General features: G+C 49.1%; 1 protein-coding gene across 3 annotated transcripts; it reads left to right on the forward strand.

Annotated features, from left to right (window-relative positions):
• The first annotated feature begins 252 nt into the window (after positions 1–252).
• LOC137144765 (zinc finger protein 271-like) lies at positions 253–11,396 on the forward strand. Of its 3 annotated transcripts, XR_010917482.1 has the most exons (6): positions 344–378; positions 725–850; positions 1,903–1,985; positions 5,772–5,875; positions 6,615–8,651; positions 8,747–11,396. XR_010917482.1 is itself a non-coding variant. In XM_067535243.1 (5 exons), exons 1-5 carry the CDS (start codon positions 370–372, stop codon positions 8,318–8,320), a joined length of 2,028 nt encoding a protein of 675 aa, XP_067391344.1. In that variant the 5' UTR covers positions 344–369; the 3' UTR covers positions 8,321–11,396. The 3 variants fall into 3 exon arrangements, 2 of the variants coding, with proteins under 2 accessions (XP_067391345.1, XP_067391344.1); XM_067535243.1 differs by having other exon boundaries at positions 6,615–11,396; XM_067535244.1 differs by lacking the exon at positions 725–850 and having other exon boundaries at positions 253–378; positions 6,615–11,396.
• Positions 11,397–18,781: the final 7,385 nt, after the last annotated feature.

Below are 18,781 nucleotides of genomic sequence, written 5' to 3' on the forward strand. Positions count from 1 at the left end.
GACTTGTCCAAGGTCACACAGCAGATCAGTGGCGGAGCTGGGAATGTGACCCAGGAGTTCTGACTTACAGAGTGGAAGGGGACTCACTGATCTCCCAAAATGTGTGGGGCACGTGAAGATAAGAAGCCTGGGTAGGGCCGCAGGGGGATTGGAGCAAATGCACACAGGCTTGCAGGCAAATCAATCGCTCTGCCTGCTCTTGCTAGGGCTGGGATCCGGAGATCTACCAATAGCATGAGCAGGAAGGAGGAGCCTCTTCCCTCCCCCCTCCCACAGCCCCCTTCCTTCCTCTCAGCATTGTGTCTGGATTTTAACCCCTCGCGAGCTGTGGTGGGGGAAAGGGCCTTGACGCTGAGCACAGGGGGGGATATGGAGAAGGTGAGTCCAATCCATCTCATCCCCCAGATTCAGTACACCAGAGAAGGAGGGGAGCGGGGTGCTGGGGGGAGAGATGCCAGGCCCTTAGTACTAGATTCAATGCATCAGGGAGGGGCCCATGTGCAGGGTGAGGCAGGAGGACTCTGACACCCAGATTTGATTGCACTGGGGGGGCCATGTGCAGAGGGATCAGGGTGCAGGGCTGTAGAGGGGAAGCTGCTGCTGACCCAGACTGCACCAAGGGCTCAGTCTGAGTGGGAGGGCTGGGTGAGGGGGGCTTGGCTAGGCCAGGCCAGGCCAGGCCAGGCCAGGCCAGGCTAGCCCACCCCATCTGTTCTATTTCTAGTCAGTTTCTTACACCGTGCCTGTCACCGCGGGCTCCGGGCGCCCCGGGCCAGGCTCGCTGGCTGGGTGGAGAACGCCCCAGGCTCGCGCGTGCGGCGGGACTAGGCCGCTGCCCGGCTCGCCTCAGGTCAGCGCGAGCGGCGGGGCAGGCGCAGATGGACAAAGGGGCCGGGTACTGGCTTGGCCGTGCGGCCTGCAGGGTTGGAGCCTGTCGCGCTGCCCGGGGCTGGTGCCTGCGGAAGGGCTGTGTGTGCTGGGGGGACAACCCGTGTGCTCCCGCCCCACCCCCACCGGGGCATGTCCCCAAGCCAGGCCTGGGGGTGTGAGTGTGTGCGAGAGAGAATGAGAGCGTGGTTTGCCCCCAGGACTCCAGTGTGTGTGTGTGTGTGAGTGTGAGTGTGAGAGAGACCATGATTTACCCCTGAACTCCAGTGTGTGTGTGTGCGCTTGTGTGATTGACCCTAGACCCCAGTGCATGTGTGTGCACACACATGTACATGATGGACCCACCCCCCGCTGTCTGCGTGTGAGAAAGAGAGTGATGGACCTCCTGGACCCCAGTATTTGTGTGATTGACCCTGGGATGTGTGCTTGTGTGGTTTACCCCAGACTTCAGTGTGTGTGTGTGTGTGTGTGATTTACTCCTGGGACATGTGTGGGTGTGCGCGCCTGCTCATCTGTGTTTTACCCCCAGACCCCAGTGTGTCTATGTGTGTGCATGCACGCCTGTGTCGTTTACTCCCAGGACTCCAATATGTGTGTGTGTGATTTACCATGGGACCTGTGTGTGTATGTGTGTGTGCACATGCATGCACATGCGTGTGTGATGTACCCCAGACTCCAGTGTGAGTGTCTGTGCATGCAAGTGTGATTTCTCCACACCTCAGTATGTGTAACTTATCCCAGTATGCTTATGTGTGTATGTTTCTTCCATATTGAAGAAAGAGTCTGTGTGTATGTGCGTGTGATTGTGATATTTACGCTGGACCACTTTTGTGCTCTTTTCCTGTGGAACAGGGTCCTGTAGTGTGTGTGGGCCTTTCCCAGCAGAGGGCCTCTTGGAGCTAGGGCTGACCCCTTTCCATCTCTGAGGAGTTGGCTCAGTGGGACATCTTGGCTCCCTCACAAGCCAGTGTGAATCCCTCCCTGTCTGACACTCCCTTGTCTCTCCTGTCCTAGGTGGAGTCTGTGACATACACTGACTTTCTGGTTGATACTGAAAGCAATGGCCCCTTTCCACTGGAGGACCCCAGCGAGGAGAGGTAATGGCCCAATTCAAGGCCTGTTTGCCCCTTATAGGACCAAGCAAGTGACATTCTTATTACTCTGCCAGGGTGGTCTTGTGGTTAAGACATAAGCATGGGACTCTGGAGACCTGGGTTCTCAGTGCTTGGTTCTGCCCCATGCTTTCTGGGTGACCTCACGCAAATCATGGACTCCTTTACACCATCTATGAAATAGGGAGAATGGTTTTGTCTAGTAGTTACACAGTAAGCCCTTATTGGACCAGTCATTCAAAGTCTGTGCAGTGCTAGCAGTGACAGTGCTGGCTTATGGGTCTCTTGGTACTATTATTATATAAATTGTAAATATGAATAATCTGTGAGTAACTTGCATATCTTTTAGAGGCAAGAGCCAATCTTTTTGTTGTTTTATATTTGTATTACAGCATAGTGTAGTGCTCCACTGAGATCGGGCCCTGTCATGCCAGGCATTGCACAAGCGCACAGTGACCAAGTATGGGGCCCAATCGTGCTGGGTGCTGCTCAGACACCCAGTGACAGAGATCAGAGCCCCATTACGCCAGGCGCTGCACAGGCACACAGTGACTGAGATTGGGGCCCTGTCACACTAGGCACTGCTCAGACACACTGTGAGAGACTGTCCCAGCCCTGAAGAACTTAGTCTAAACAGACACACTAGGCACACAGTAAAGTATGGGTGCCATGCAAGCAAAACACTAGGGCCAAGCGGACTCTGTGTTAACTGTTCTCAGTGGGAGCGGTTGGATGCTTAGTGCTCTAGGAAATTTAACCACTGACTTATGGAAAATCCACCTCTGATTGTGGGTGCTGGACATCTGGCCCCTAATATGGGCATCTTTACTAAACCTGCTTGTGCTCGCCATTGTTAGTAGGGTGAGGAGGTGTTTGTCCCTCGGTGATATTATCTTCTAATTGAAAATATAATTGCAGTATGAATCATAAAGAAAATATAAAAATCACTGCTGGCAAAATGCATAGATGACATAAGGATTGGTGGGAATGGTAGATAATGGTGGGGACACAGAGTGACCTGTGTTGCTTGGTAAAATGGGCTCATTTGAACAATATGCGTTGGAACCTAGCCAAATGCATGGCTACACAGCTGGGAATCAAGAATGTAGGTCACACATTCGAGATGGGGAACTGTATCCTAGAAAGCAGTGATTCTAGAAAGGACTGGTGAAAACTTCCTAAATGGGAGATCCCAGTGCAACGCTGTAGCTGAATGGGCAAACTTGATCTTTGGATATGTAAGCAGGGGAATATCAAGTACCTCTGAATATGGCATTGGTGAGACCACTGTTGGATACTGCGTCCACACTTCACAAGAGATGTTCAGAAAAGAGACACAAGAACGGTTCAAGGTCTGGAAAATCTATCGCCTATGAAGAGACTAAAGTTGCTCAATGTATTTGGTTTATCCCACAGAAGATTGAGAGGTGTTGTGATCCCAGTCCGTAAGCACCAACACGGGGAGGGGATTTCTGAGGGCAGAGGGCTCTTTAACCTCCAGCCAAAGGCAGAGCCAGATCCAGTCACTGGGAGTTGAAGGGAGACTAATTGAGGCAGGGAATAAGGAGCTAGTGTTTACCAGGGAGGGGAGTTAACTATTGGAAGAGCTCTCGTACAGTGGATTCTCCGTCACTGGGAGTCTATCAGGGGAGATCGAACATCTCTTTCTCAAAGCTTGGCTCTAGCTCAGCCAGGTGTTATTGGGTCAGAGGCAGGAATCGCTGGGTGAGATTCTCTGGCCTGAATTAGCCAGGAGGCTGGCTTGGATAGGCACAGTGGGCTGTGATGGCCTTAAAATGTATTAATCATTAAACTGTGGGGTTTCTTCCACCTTCTTCTGCAGGTGCTGGGCATTGTGAGAGAGAAGGGACTGGGCTAGATGGACCATGGTGCTGAGCCAATCCAGTCCCTATGTGCTGTAGTGCAGCCAATTTATTTGCATCAAACAACTTGACAGTGTTGCCAGCTCTGGCAATTTTTCCTAGGAGCTTCATGATATTTAATTGTTTTTTTTTTTCCTCAATGCCCAAGCAGCTGGGGACATATATTTATGGAAGAATCTCAGCTTTTATGTTTGGGGGGAAATAGGATATTTCCAGCCCTTGTGGTTAGGAGTAAAAAGGTAAATCCTAAAGGTTAAAAAAACAGAATTAAAAAAATGTAGCTTTTCAAAAATAATCTCACTTTTAAGATGCTCTAATATTTTGCGGGTCTGACTCATCATTTTTGTACTCTTTGCGTTAGCAAAATTATGGGCCAAGTTATCTGCAGCGAGCAGTTTGTTTTTCCCGTCCCAATATCTGCAATTTGTTCCTTGTTGTTCCAGCGCCACAGGCTGCGTGGGAATCGTGCCCTGTGCGGCTGGTGCAAAGGGGCTGGTTAGCACTGCCTTGTCCAGGTTGTGGATTTAAAGAGCCATAGTCTCATCAGTCATCTTTAACTTTAGGGCCAGGCCAAAGCAGCTTCCCAGCTCGGGGATCAAATGCTCATCGTAAGGCACTTGCTATTCAGTGCTCTATGGGACAGTCTGCCCCCCATCCCATGTAGACAGAGGGCTTCTATTTGCCCGGATGGAGCCTCCTCAGAAGCAGAGTTAAACTGATGCAAATCTTGGTGGTTTATGGAAACAACTTGTTCTCCTGTTTACATGAGAGATTTGCACCAGGGCTGGAATTGGGGCTTAATCCCCAGTGTAACTAAAGCCTGAGTCATAGAGGAAAGGCTCTAATCTAGATGTGTGGGCCCTGATCATGTGATCTGAGCTGTATACTTGTGCAGACCTTTGATTCAAAACGACTGGGGCCCAGCACAGGGTAGAGCATCCATTTGTATCAATCCAGGTGCAGCACTGAGAATCACTGTGATCTAGTGGCTAGCGCCCTGGACTGGGACATAGGACACCTTGGTTCATTCCCAGCTCTAAAACTGGCTTGCTGAGTGACCTTGGGCAAATCTCTTCCCTATTCTGTGCCAAGTTTGTCGTCCTGTTCTTTGTCTGTTTTGACTGTGAGCGCTTCCAGGCAGGGGCTGTGTGCTACTATAACACAAATCACAATAATAATAAAGGATCAGGCTGCGTTGTAGGGGTGTGTAACGGCCTTTGCCTCCACAGCACCCCTTTGAGGCATGGGGTGACCTTGCAGCCACAGTTTCCCTTTCCTCAGTAATTTCCCAGAGGTTTTTTCGTAGCCAGCAATGCCCATATTGGGCTGGTTTGTTGTCATAAAATGCTACAAAAGGAAGCCCTGGAAGTCCAGGTCTGAAGTTGACATATTTTAAGGTTTATATAGCCATCCTTCCCAACTCTTCATCCAGCCACTCCCAGGCCTTCTGCCTTGAGTCTCCCATACCGACCTGGAGTCTCTTCTCCTCTGGTGCTTATGGTCTCCCACAAGAACCTTCTCACTGATTGCAGCCCCTCCAATAATCCCCACTCCCATGACTTCCTGCTTCAACTCCCAGGCTTCTTCCTTATCTACTCTAGAGGCCTGACTGGGTCACATGGCCTTCTTCAACCCCTTCCTCCTCCCACCCCCAGGAGAGTTGGGTGGGGCCGAGACCCATCTCTTTTTAAAGAGGCACTGCCCTGTGACAGTGGTTCCATGGCCTGAGCTGGCGTGGATTTATGGCTTACAATAAAAATATCACAACTTTGTCAGCCTGCAGCTCCCTCCTGGGTGCCGGGTCTCCTGTGGGGACCCGTGTTGATCTGGGATCCAGTTTCTCACCCATGCTAATGGTTGTCTCCTGTCTTCTTTTCCCATACACAAGCTTCCCGATGGGGCACTCAGCTGAGTTCTCATGGATGGAGCGAGGGGAGGAGCTGTGTGATGCCGACTCAGATGAACGGGAGGAGCTGAGAGTTGTCCTGACAGGTGAGAAATTCTAGCAGTGAGAGCAGGACCATAGGGAATTGCCAGACCAGATCAGCACCCTGTTTCTGACAGTGGCCTGCACCAGATGCTGCAGGGGAAGGTTAATCTGCCCCCATGTGATGTCCCATCTTGGTCTCTAATAGATAGATTGGCTCAAGTCCTGAAGCAAGAGGGTCTGTACCCTTTCCATGTTCTGTTAGCATTAAGTAGTTCTGGATGTTCCTGTTATCCACATAGACAGCCAGTCCTCCTCTGAGTCCTGCTAAGCTTTCAGCCTCCATTACAGCTGGCAGCAATGAGTTCTACGGCTAATTGTACACCAGTGAGCTGACAAGCCCTGGGAACCCTGGATCTGCACCTGCCCACCAGACAAGCTTCAAAGAGCTGCCGAGCTGGAGCTTTCATGTCAATTTTCGTAACAGAAAATTGTATTTAATTTTGCAGAAACTGTATTTTCTGTCAGAAAAAAAATTCTGACGGACAATTCCCGACCAGCTCTAGATGCCTCTTCCTCCAAGCTCCACTCTAGTTGAGCCAGGTGTTACTGGGCCACAGGCAGGAATTGCTGGGGGAGATGCTCTGGCACGGGTTAAACAGGAGGCTGGGCTGGATGGGCACAACGGGCTGTTCTTGCCTTGACATCTGTGACTCCCAGTGCAGGGCCCTTCTTCCCCACAAAACTCTTCCCCTTAGCATGTCTAATGTGTGTCTGGATTCCTCTCTCTTTTCCTTCTAACAGATGATGGGGCCCTGAGTGAGGATGAGGAGGCTGGCGATGTGCAGGAGCAGGAGGATGATGATGGGGAGCCAGAAGGGCCATTCTCAGCCCGCTCCGAAGGGGATGATTCCTGTGGGAGCTCTGAGAGGCCACAGGGTAGATGGAGTGGCGCAGGCACGGGTGAGCTGGCCTGCGGTGCAGAGGATAAGCCATTCCGCTGCTCCGAGTGTGGCAAGGGGTTTGCTCAAAGCTCCAACCTGATCAAACACCAGCGGGTCCACACCGGGGAGCGTCCCTACCGCTGCCACCAGTGTGGCAAGGCCTTCACCTGGAGCTCATCGCTGCTGGAGCACCAGAAATCCCATGCTGGTGAAAAGCCCCACAGCTGTCCTGAGTGCGGGAAGAAGTTCAGTCGCGGCTCCACCCTGCTGGAGCACCAGCGCATCCACACCGGCGAGAAGCCTTTTCGCTGCCACCAGTGCGGTGCCCGCTTCAGCCAGAGCTCCACACTGGTGCACCACCAGCGTACCCACACTGGGGAGCGGCCCTACCGCTGTGACGACTGCGGGCGCAGCTTCGGCCGCAAGTCGACGCTAGTGACCCACCGCCGAACCCACACCGGCGAAAAGCCATACCACTGCCTGGAGTGTGGACGCAGCTTTGTGGTCAGCTCGGACCTGGCCAAGCACCAGCGCACCCACACCGGTGGCCAAGGCCCCTACCGCTGCGGGGAGTGTGGGGAGGGCTTTGGCTGGAGCGCCGCCCTGGCTGCTCACCGGGCCAGCCAGCACGGTGCCGAGAAGCCTTACCGGTGCTCCGAGTGCGGGGAGGCGTTCCACCAGAATGCCACGCTGCTGGTGCACCAGCGCACCCACGCTGGCGACGAGGCCTTCACCTGCTCCGACTGTGGGGAGTGCTTCCTGGAGAGCGCCAAGTTGGCTCGGCACAGGCGCAGCCGGCACAGCGCCGATGGGGAGGAGAAGCCTTTCAAGTGCTCTGAGTGCGGCAAGGGCTATGCCCAGAGTGCTGGCCTGCGACACCACCAGCGGGAGCAGCCTTTCCGCTGCCCGCAGTGTGGCATGAGCTTCATGTGGAGCTGCCGGCTGGCTGAGCACCGGCGCAGCTGCCGGATGGCTGAGAAACCTTACAAGTGCCCCGAGTGCGGCAAGAGTTTTGGCCAGAGCTCCAAGCTACTGCGGCACCAGGTGACTCACACGGGCGAAAAACCCTACAAGTGCCCCGAGTGTGGCAAGATCTTCAGCCAGAGCTCCAATCTGGCGGAGCACCGGCGCACGCACGCTGGCCAGAAGCTGCATCGCTGCGGCATCTGCGGCAAGAGCTTTGCCCTAGGTTCCTACCTGGCCAAACACCAGATCACCCACACCGGCGAGCGGCCCTACCGCTGCACTGAGTGTGGCAAAGGCTTCCGGCAGAGCTCCAACTTGATTCAGCACCAGCGCACCCACACTGGGGAACGCCCCTATACCTGCCCACAGTGCGGCAAAAGCTTCTGCCAGAACTCCCACCTCATCAAGCACCGGCGCACCCACACCGGCGAGCGCCCCTACCGCTGCCCCCAATGCGGCAAGAGCTTCCGCCAGAGCGCCAACTTGCTGGAGCACCAGAACACCCACACCGGTGAGCGCCCCTACCAGTGCGGCCAGTGCGGCAAGAGCTTCTGCTGGAGCTCAGCTTTCAGCAAACATCAGAGAACGCATCTCAGCTAAGGCGGCTGTGCTGGGACCTACCTGAGCCAGGGGGCCCTGTATTGAGACTCCCAGGGCCCACCTGAGCTGGGGACCACCCCGCCATATGGGGATCACCAAATTCCATCTCCAGACACGGCCCCTATAGGGGGCCCCCAGGAGCCAGGGCAACACTGGGACCTCTCTCTGCCCCCCTGAGCTAGGGGACCCTGTATGGAGACCACCAGGAGACCTCATGGACATGCTGGAGATCCCGTCCTGTCTTGCATCAGGATTCAGTCATGGCACATGGAGGTAAACAGAGATCTGGGTCCCATCACGCCGGGCGCTGCACAGACACGCAGTGACTGAGGTCAGGCCCCGTCGTGCCGGGCGCTGCACAGACACGCAGTGACTGAGATCAGAGCCCTGCCATGCCTGGTGCTACACAGACACGCAGTGACCGAGATCAGGGCCCTGTCATGCCTGGTGCTACACAGACACAGTAAATGACAGTCCCTGGTTTACATCACTTACATGTACTGCTGTCCATTGCCTCTCCATCCAATGCAGGACTGGTCCTAACAGTGTGTTGGCCCTGTCTTGTTCTGTGTATCCCAAATGGATGAGATTTCAGTGTCTCTTGGGTGACCATTGTACAACCCTCATCTTCCGCAAATCTGATGACACTTAAACAAAATGTCTCCTTTTGCTGACTCCTCTGGAGTTTTGTTATTAAAAAGGAGAGTGAAATGAGAGACTCTACTTTGGGGGTCTAATCTCACTAAGATGACAGAAGACTGCTAAGTAATTTTGTTAACCACAGGGTGAAAGGCGAGGTGCTGTTATGGATCAGAAAGGGGCTAAAAGACAGGAAAGTAATTATGGGAAGAAAGGAACAGTTTCCATGAGTTTCAAACCCACAATTGCTGGCTTCCTGAGCCAAAGCCCTAACCATCAGGCTGCCAAAGACTGAGAGCCTCTTTCTGTATTTAGAGAGTCATAGAATAAAACTAGAGACCTTTAAGCTCAGAGGATTTTTTTGGAAACCCATCAAATTCCTGATTTTTATGCCTAGTCGCCTTTTCCAACTGTTCCCTCACCGTTTTTTGCCACCTGCATGTCCATCTTTGTCCTTTTGCAAAATTGGGTTCCAGCCCTCCACGGATTTCTCAGGACTCCTCCCTGCAATGTGTAATTGAACTGTGGAACTCCCTGCCACAGGATGCTGTTGAAGTTGAGAACTTAGCCAGATTCAAAGAAGGACTGGTTGTTTATGTGGATAACAAGATTCACATGATGATAAATGATAAAGAAATAGATTTGGAAAGGATATTAAACCTCATGTTTCAGCATGTAAGATGATCTCTAGCTATTAAGAGTTAGGATGAGACATTCATAGGGGTAGATTATCCCACATATGGGGTTTCTCTGCAGCATCTGGTGCCAGCCAGTTTCAGAGACCAGACACTGGGCTAGATGAACCCCAGGTATGATACATCCTGGCAGTTCCAGTTTTGAAAGCACTCCCGTCACTCATGTGCAGTTATAATGAGAGCATTGAGGCTAGACAAAATATTGTAGAGTGGACACAGGCAGGGAATGGTATTCGTTCCCTCTGCTCTCAGACAGACATGAGGAAATCCTCACTATAAACATGAACCGCTTTCCAGAAAAAGCTTTTATTTTTTAATATGATAGCCTAGGCAGCATCTTTGTGATTAGGCCAGGAGCCTGGCAGCCAGGACTCCTGTGTTCTCTCCGCAGCCCTTCCACTGACTTCCCCGATCCCTGTCCATCTGAGCTAGTGAGGATTCATCCATGACAGGGGTAATCAATTATTTTTTGGCAAGGTCCAAATTTTTTGGTCAAGATACAGTCAGGGGCCAGACTACAGAAAAAATAATACAAAAACTAATGATAATAATAAGTAAAAAGATTGTGCGATCCATTCAAAAGTCTCTGGCGGGCCAGATTTAGCCCATGGTCTGCCTATTGACTATCCCTGATCCATAAGTATTTGTAAAGAGCTTTTGAGCTCCTCAGCTAGAAATCCCTACATCAATGCAGAGTGTGATGGCGAAAGACTCTCTTTTATGTATGTCTTTTGCAAGTGATTTTACCAAAGCCGTTAGGGATGATCCCGGGAATTCCAGACCAGTGAGCCCTACCTCTCTGTATCTGATAAATCTGGTTGAAACAATAAACAAAAATAGAATTCCCACACATCTAGAAGATAGTGATATATGCTACGGTCTAACCAGCACGGCCTCCAAGAAGGGAAACTGTGCCTCACTAACCTGTTAGAATTCTTTGAGTGTGTCAATAAAATAGTGGATAAAGGAGAAGAAGTGGACATCATTTATTTGAACTTTCAACAAGGCTTTGGCCTAGGTACTTCATGAGAGGCTCTGAAGGAGCCATGGGATGAGTGGCAAAATACTGTTCTGGAGCAGCAACAGAAAGGAAAAAGTGGTCAATTTTTAGTGCTGCAAAAAGCTCAGTGGTAGATGTCACAAGATTCTGGAGTTTATTGGCTCACACTGGAGTCAGTGTTGGGGTTTGGGGATGGAAGGGGGGTCAGAGCTGGGATTTATTGGATAGAAAGGGGTCAGTGTTCCAAGTATCATTCTTAATGGTGTAAAGGCCTTTTCACAGAGGAAGGTTTGAAAGCATGTCCTGGAGATGCTCACACTCTGGATTCACTCAGTCCCCTCTGGCCGTTCATTTGTCAGCTGGTTCCCCTCAGCCCAGCATGTTTTGCCCCCCAGTTCTTGTGTCCTGGGTGTGGTGATCTGCATTGCCCCAAAGGAGCCCAGCTGTTGCGAAGGTTGAGAGAGATTGAAATTCGGTCTCATATTGCTGGAGCACGAATTGCTTTGAAGATTAGAGCCAAAACTAAACTTTCTAAAAAAAATTTCGAGGCCAGAGAGTCTCCCCTAGCGCTTCTTGCCTCCGGCCCAATAATTCCTGGGTGAGCTACAGTGGAGCTTTGGGAAAGAGACGCCCCATCTCCACTGACAGACTCCCACTGATGTTTAGGTTTTCAAATAAATGTGACGCCCTTTGCTCAGGGCAGTGCACTATCCCCTCTAGTGGCTGATAAACCGACTCCAGCCTTGGCTAACAGGTATTTTAGCTCTGGCTGGAGGGGCTTGTGCTGTAAGACACAGTGGTTACATGCAAACAGCAACACTAGTAATTTAAAAGAAAAAAGATTTAGTGAGGAAAGTTTTATGCAGTATCCACATCCACCAGGAAGGGATGATGAGAATTCTTATGACCTAGGTTTCCTACACCCCAGACTAGGGTAGCTGCTGCCAACCCTGAGTTTTGCACTTGTAAATTTTACCTCATGTCACCCCTCACTTGACTCCCCTAGTGTAAGGACCCTGTCCCAAGGAGCAGGGAGGCTCACTGAAAAATATGGTAGGTGCTCTTTGGAGGCCACTGCCAGAAACCCCCACTCACCACAGCTCCACTCTGGACTTCGTTAACAAACTTACTTACAAGTAAACCCATGAATGAACTCAGTTACTATTCAACTAGAGGTGTCTTCTTTACCTTCCCCAACCACAGGTAAGTCTTACTGCAGATCCCAGCCTGACTTTCATCACAGAACCTGCTAGGTCCTGTGTCCTCCAAACTTGGAAGGAGGCATTGAGATGAAGTAGCTGGATCCATACAGTCTCTGATGGATTAGTCTCTGGGGTCTTGAAAGTCCATTCCTGGCACCTTCATTGAGATCGCGGAACAACTCACTCATTTCTGTCTTCTGCCAGACCTTGCCCCATGGCAGCTTCTAGCAACCTGCAAGTTTTACTTCCCACAACCCTATAGACACAACATTAACTCAGCAGATTACCTCCACAAGGACAAAGGGTTTCCTGTATGCAGCTAGCACCTGTGTGAACAAAGGGTTTCCAATCCCCATGCTCCTGCTGCCTAGGAGAATTGTTGGGGGTCTGGCAGGAAGCAGCATGCCCTGAGTGTGGCATCTCTTGGCTTCCCTATGGAGTACCCAGCTTTCTCCCTGTCTCTGTTCAGGGGCAGCTGAAACCTTTCTTTCTCCATGGCTGGTTGACATCCAGGCTGATTTCATAGCTAGGGCCATATTAAGTAGTGTAAGAGTCCCCCCAACCCCGAGCATCACAGTGGTGTTGCTCACATCCATGTGGGTGGGATTTTCCAAAGGTTTTGTCTACACTCAGGAAAATGAATCAAAATTAACTAAAGTGGTGAATTTAAACTGGATTAGTTGAATCAGATTAAATCCCCATGTGAATTAAGATCAACCTAATTAAGGGCACTATTATTCTGTGTGAGGTGCATCCACACCAGCATTTAATCTGGTTTAACTAATCCAGTATAACTATACTGGATTAATAATGCCTGTGCATTTTCCTGCCTAGCCAAGCCCTAAGTGAAGTTAAGTACACAGGTCGCATCCACTTTCACTGGGAATTGTGTTCCTAAGTCATCTGGAGAAACTAGAAAAGTCTTGTCCTTTTCCTACTTCTACATAGCCTGGGAAATTTCAAACATATGTGCCATGCCCAGCCATCCAATGGACATGCACCATCAAATGCTCTCATACTGAGTTCCCTCCATCACCTCACACAAGCCCTCTTCCACGAAACCATATCCACACAGTTCTTGGTCCCCCCTGATTGTTAGTGTCATTGGTGTTGGTGCTATCTTTCCTCTTAATGTCTATTCTACCCCCTGCTGTCCCTTTCTCCATTGCTGTATTCTTTCTTTCTTGATTTTCTTCTCAATCAGTATTAGAATCAGGTGTGGGGATTATATGAGCATCTCCCAGCCATCTCCCCCTATTTCCTAGTTTAAAGCTCTTTTAATCAGTTTATCCCAGAAGTCTATTTCTTTCCCTACTCAGATGGAGTCCATCCCAGGAGCGCCATCCTCTGTCCATGAATGCCTCCCAGTGGTCTAATATCCCAAAGCCCTCCTTATGGTACCACTGCCTGAGCCATCTATTGATCATCATCTTGTCTCGCCTGCATTCTTCTCCTCTAGGAAGAGGTTGAATCCCACTGAAGATCACCTAATCCTCCATTTCTTTAAGTATCTTCCCCAGCCTGGCATAGTCTCCCTTGACGCATTCCAGTGGGAATCTAGCAGGGTCATTTGTTCCCACATGAAGGACAATCAGTGGATTCTTTCCTGCTCTCACTAGGACCTTCTTCAGCTTCAGGTCCACATCTTGTGTCTTAGCTTCTGGCAGACCGCACACTTCTCTGGAGCAGCTCTGGTGACAGGCCTGCCTTTTTAGTAGGAACTCCCCAGTCTCACACACCTGCCTCTGCCAGATCTTCTTTTCCATCAGCTCTAACAAGAAGCTCTTCATACAAACAAAGCTCTTTTTTGGTACCTGCTCCAGGATAATGTACATCCTGCAGCTTCCACATCCGCTCCTCTATACTGGCTCTTCCATTCCTTGGGTCACAACCATGGCTGCTGTTATGTTGAATTCCTTTTAATTGCTTGTATTCAGAAAGAGAAATCACAGGATCACAGAGAGATGCAACACAGGTAGCGTCTTTATTGAACTAACACTAAAACCAGCTGGGACTGGCTGAGCTATTCCCTAGTAGTCTAACTCTATTGCTATGGCAACAAGCTAAGCTCTGTTGCTATGGCAGCCTAGGCAATTAGGCAAGACACAAAATACACAACATATTCCTCCCCCCTTAATGAAAACACCAATTTAACAGAACAATCACTAAACTAAGGAATGAGGATAGACTGCCTCATTTCCCGGCTAAACCCCGAGGATTATTCTGCCCCATTACATGGGTTTACCCTAGCTAAAGATCCAGCCATTGAGGAGGCCTTCTCTCTCTAGGTGGATTATAGCGGAGTTCTGGTGTTCTTGCACCGAAAGGTGTTATTGGTATGAGTCTAATGATGGACTCAGGACTCGTAGCTTGAACAGGTGAGGATTTGTATCTACTCAAACGGGAGGGGGCTGTATTTGCTGCAGAGGCGGATGGAGAAGGGGACTCAGGAATGGATGACGCATGACTCGATATCTCACCTGTAATGGCGAGGTCAGGCAGTTCAACTGGAGATGTGTCCTTGGGACATGTATGACCTGGCAATAACTGATCTACATGCCACCACTAGGTGAGAGCATCTGCAATCTGGACAGTGTAGGAAACAGGTCCTGTTTGGGCAATGACTGTAGCAGGGACCCATTTAGCTCCAGAGCTAGGACAGGCTGTCCAGAACTAAAAGTTCAGTCTTTTGCTCTGTGTGCACATCTGATTACTTGGTTTTGTTGTTGACGTTGCACAACTTGTCGTGTTTTGGCGGGTTTCAGCAGCTCAAAGCAAGTGCGCAGCTGTCGTCCCATCATTAGAAAGGTCAGGGACGCTTTGGTCGTAGCATGAGGTGTGTTTCTGTAGGATAGTAAGAACGTGTCCAGAGACTTTTAAATGGACGAATGTCCCCTTGCAGATCTTAAAGCTTGTTTCATGGTCTGCACAAACCTTTCAGCTAATCCATTGATGGATGGATGATACAGTGCTGAAGTGATGGGATGTATGCCATTTGCTTTCATAAAATTTTCAAACTCCTGAGAGACGAACTGCGGTCCGTTATCGCTCACAAGTTTTTCTGGCAGACTGAAATGACTAAAGATTTCACGCAGTTTTTGCACAGTACTTTCAGCAGTAGTGGACAGCATTACAGAGACTTCTGGCCACTTAGAGTGGGCGTCCATAACAACCAGGAACATGCTTCCTTCAAATGATCCAGCAAAATCAACGTGAATGCACTGCCATGGGTTTTCAGGCCAGTCCTATGGGTGTAGGGATGCCAACTGAGGCATGTTCCTCACACTCGGACATGAAGTACAAGCTTTTGCCTTCTCTTCAATGGCACTATCTACCAAAAGTGGCTTCATGCAATTTCTTTCATGTGCACTATTCCACAGGTACCTGAATGTAGCTGTTGTAACATCTGTGATCTCAGTAGTGGTGAAATAACGATGCGCATCCCCCACAACAAGCAACCAGAATGGATTGATAACTCCATCCTCCTGGACATGTAGGGAAGAAGGTTGGGTGAGACCTTAGAGTCCCGTAGAGATGTTCCATGCATCACTAGGTCCATAACTTGGGACAGTACAGGGTCAATGCAAGTTGCCTTCTTTACTTGAGTAGCAGTGGTGGGTATGTTCTTTACCTGTTCAAAGTAGAAGATTTCTTTCTGGTCAATATCTTGATGTTTAACTGGTAAAGGCAGCCTTGAGAGACCATATGCATTGCAGTGCAGAATGGATTTCTGATATTTGATCTCATATGTGTGTGCAGAAAGCAACAATGCCCATCATTGCATACAACTAGCAGCCAATGGTGGAATGCCTGTGTTTGGTCCAAAAATTAATGTTAGAGGTTAATGGTTGATGAGAAGTGTGAACTTCCGTCCAAACAGGTACTGGTGAAATTTCCGTATTCCGAAAATGATTCCCAGTGCTTCACGTTCGATTTGGGCATAGTTAGTTTCTGCTTTGCTTAAGGTGTGTGAGGCAAAACCAATGGGTCTGCCCTCTCCCAAAGGCATAATGTGTGACACGACTGCTCTCACTCTATGAGGGGAGGCATCACTGGCCAACTGTAGAGTTAAGAACAGATTAAAATGCGTCAGAACCTCTGAATTTAGCAATGCGCGTTTAGCCTTGTTAAATGCAGCATCAAAGGCTTCAGTCCACTTCCAGACCTTGTTCTGGCCAAGGAGTTCATGTAGTAGTTTTAGTAGTGTTGCTAACTGTGGAATAAACTTTCCATAATAGCTTTATAGCCCTAAAAAAGAGCAAACTTGGCTTACGTTTTGAGGAAGTGGAGCTTCCACAATAACCTTGACTTTTGCAGGAGCCTTACGAAGGCCAGTAGCATCTAAGATATGTCCCAAATATTCAACAGAGGGCTGGAAGAATTTACATTTGTCTTTGCCGACTTGTAGGCCATACTCTTCCAGTCTTTGTAGGGCAGCCCCCAAGTTCTTAAGGTGACCCTCCCATTCTTGCCAGTGACCAGGATGTCATCAAGATAGCACTGGACTCCTGGCAAGCCACTCAAGATTTGGTCCATAGCCCTCTGGAACACAGCTGGAGCAGACGTTATTCCTAAGGGCAAGCGACAGTATTGGTACAGCCCTTTATGTGTCACGATAGTAACAGCTCTTGGGATTTCTCATTGATGTGCATCTGTAAATACGCCTGACTCAGATCTATCTTGCTGGACCTTTGGCCACCAGCCAAGCCAGTGAAGAGATCATTGATGCGGGAAAGAGGGTATTGCCCTGCACACAACACCGGTGACCTTAAAATCCCCACAAATCCAAATGGAGTCATCTTTCTCCAATACTGTAACGATTGGGGTTGCCCATTGGCTGTGGGTAAATAGTACTAGAACTCCATTTTTGACCAGGTGCTCCAGGTCCGCTTCAACCTTTGGCCTGATGGCCTATGTCACAGTTCTGGCTTTCAGACATTTTGGTTATCTATCAGGCTTAATGTTCAATTTCATAGTGATTCCCTTCAAACTTCCCAGGTCCTCTCTGAAAACAGCAGCATGTTTCTTTAATACAGCTGTCAGACCTGTTTCTTTAGCCATCCTGTGCACTTCTGCCCAGTTCAGCTGGATCTTCCTAAGCCAGGACCTTCCCATTCAGTCTGGGTAATTGTCTTCCACCACAAACAGTGGCAATTTAGCAGTCTGTCCATTGAGTTCCACCTTAACATCAGTAGTGCCCAACATGGGTACAGCAGCTTCAGAAGAGATTTTGTCAGCTTAAGCGGGAGATGCTTTAGCTTCTCCTTACAAACAGTGTCTGAGACCAGCAAAACTGCTGTGCCGGTGTCCAGTTCCACGCGTACAGGTTTACCTTCCAACAGCGGGTCACCCAGTATTCATGTGAGCTAACTGCCATGGACAAGAATGGAGTGGCACTACTTCTTCTGATTTGGTGTCACTTTGATCATCCTGAGTCTGCTCTACCACATGCAGATTTTCCTTTTTGATCCGCCAGACAGCAGGCTTCTTTTTCTCTGGTTTGACTGTTCTGTTTGACTCTTCTTTCTTTTGTTTGCAGGCATGCTCAGTGTGTCCCTTTTTGTGACATTATCGACACACTAGGTCTTTACAACAGCATTCCCATGCATGGTGACCCGGCTTTCCACTGTGGTAACATTCCCGGCTCCTTACTGTCTTGTGGGTAGCTTCTTGTGACACCTTATGCACTCTGGTCAATGCACTGAGCTGTTGTGCTTATTCTGCTGCCACCTCCATAGAGATTGCAATTTCAATGGCCTTCTGCAAGGTGAGCTGGGCCTCTGTCTATAGGTACTTCTGTATTCCTTCATTGTGCAGACCACACACCAACCTATCACGCGGTCATTAAATTCACAGTGCTCAGGAAGCTTCTTCAGAGCTGCTACAAATTGCACAATTGTTTCACCTTCTTTTTGATTCCTTTTGTGGAACCTAAATCGCTTTGCAATTACCAGTGGTTTTGGAGAGAAATATGTCTCCAAGATTTTCACAATGTCACTGTAAGATTTTGTCTCTGGCTTATCAGGGTGCACTAAGCTGCGCAATAAAAGTATAAGTTTTAGCTCCTACAACACTTAAGAAAATGGGCACCTTCTTTGCATTTGTAATTTCATTTGCAATAACAAAAAGCTGAAAATGCTCAGTATATGAGTTCCAATTCTCTAGAATCACATCAAAAGGTCCCAGGGGCCCCATAAATGTAACCATTGCTGTCCCTCTTTCCCCCCCCCCCTTTTTCTTGTCTTTTAGTGTCTTTTATTCATGTGTGTTGGGGTCATTCACAAACAATTGCTGGTGATTTCCATTCACTAGCATTGCTTTGTTTCTGTCTGCTTCACTTCGGTCAGAACAAAGCAGAGTTTGTTTTAGTTTCAGTTTGAACCGTCAGTGTAAACAGCCCAGCCTCCAAAACAGCACAAAGGTTTTTTCTTACATTGACTTTTACTTTTTTGCCGGTGCAGCACAGGTCGATCCCATCCTCCGTCACCACTTTTGTTATGTTGAATTCCTTTTAATTGCTTGTGGTCAGAGAGAAAAATCAGCACAGGACCACAGAGAGATGCAACACAGGGAGCGTCTTTATTGAACTAAAACTAAAACCAGTCAGGACTGACTGAACTATCCCCTAATAGTCTAACTCTATTGCTATGGCAACAAGCTAAGCTCTGTTGATATGGCAACCTAGGCCATTAGACAAGACACATATATGTTAATCAAACTATTTGGGTTTTCAGCTGAAAAGTTTTCGTTTTTGATTTTTCACCAAAAAGTCAAACTTTTCCCTGAAAATTTTCAATGAAAACAATTCCCCCTCCCATTTTTGTTGAAATTTTCCCTGGGGAATTGTTTTCCCACCAGCTCCACTCAAGAATCTCTGCTGATCTCTACACTTAAAAACTTCTATACTTCTAAAATAGTCAGGACC

The sequence above is a fragment of the Emydura macquarii genome, unplaced genomic scaffold (assembly GCF_026122565.2).
Source record: "Emydura macquarii macquarii isolate MOO-44397 ecotype Brisbane River unplaced genomic scaffold, CSIRO-AGI_Emac_v2 contig_3485, whole genome shotgun sequence".
Taxonomy (NCBI): domain Eukaryota; kingdom Metazoa; phylum Chordata; order Testudines; family Chelidae; genus Emydura; species Emydura macquarii.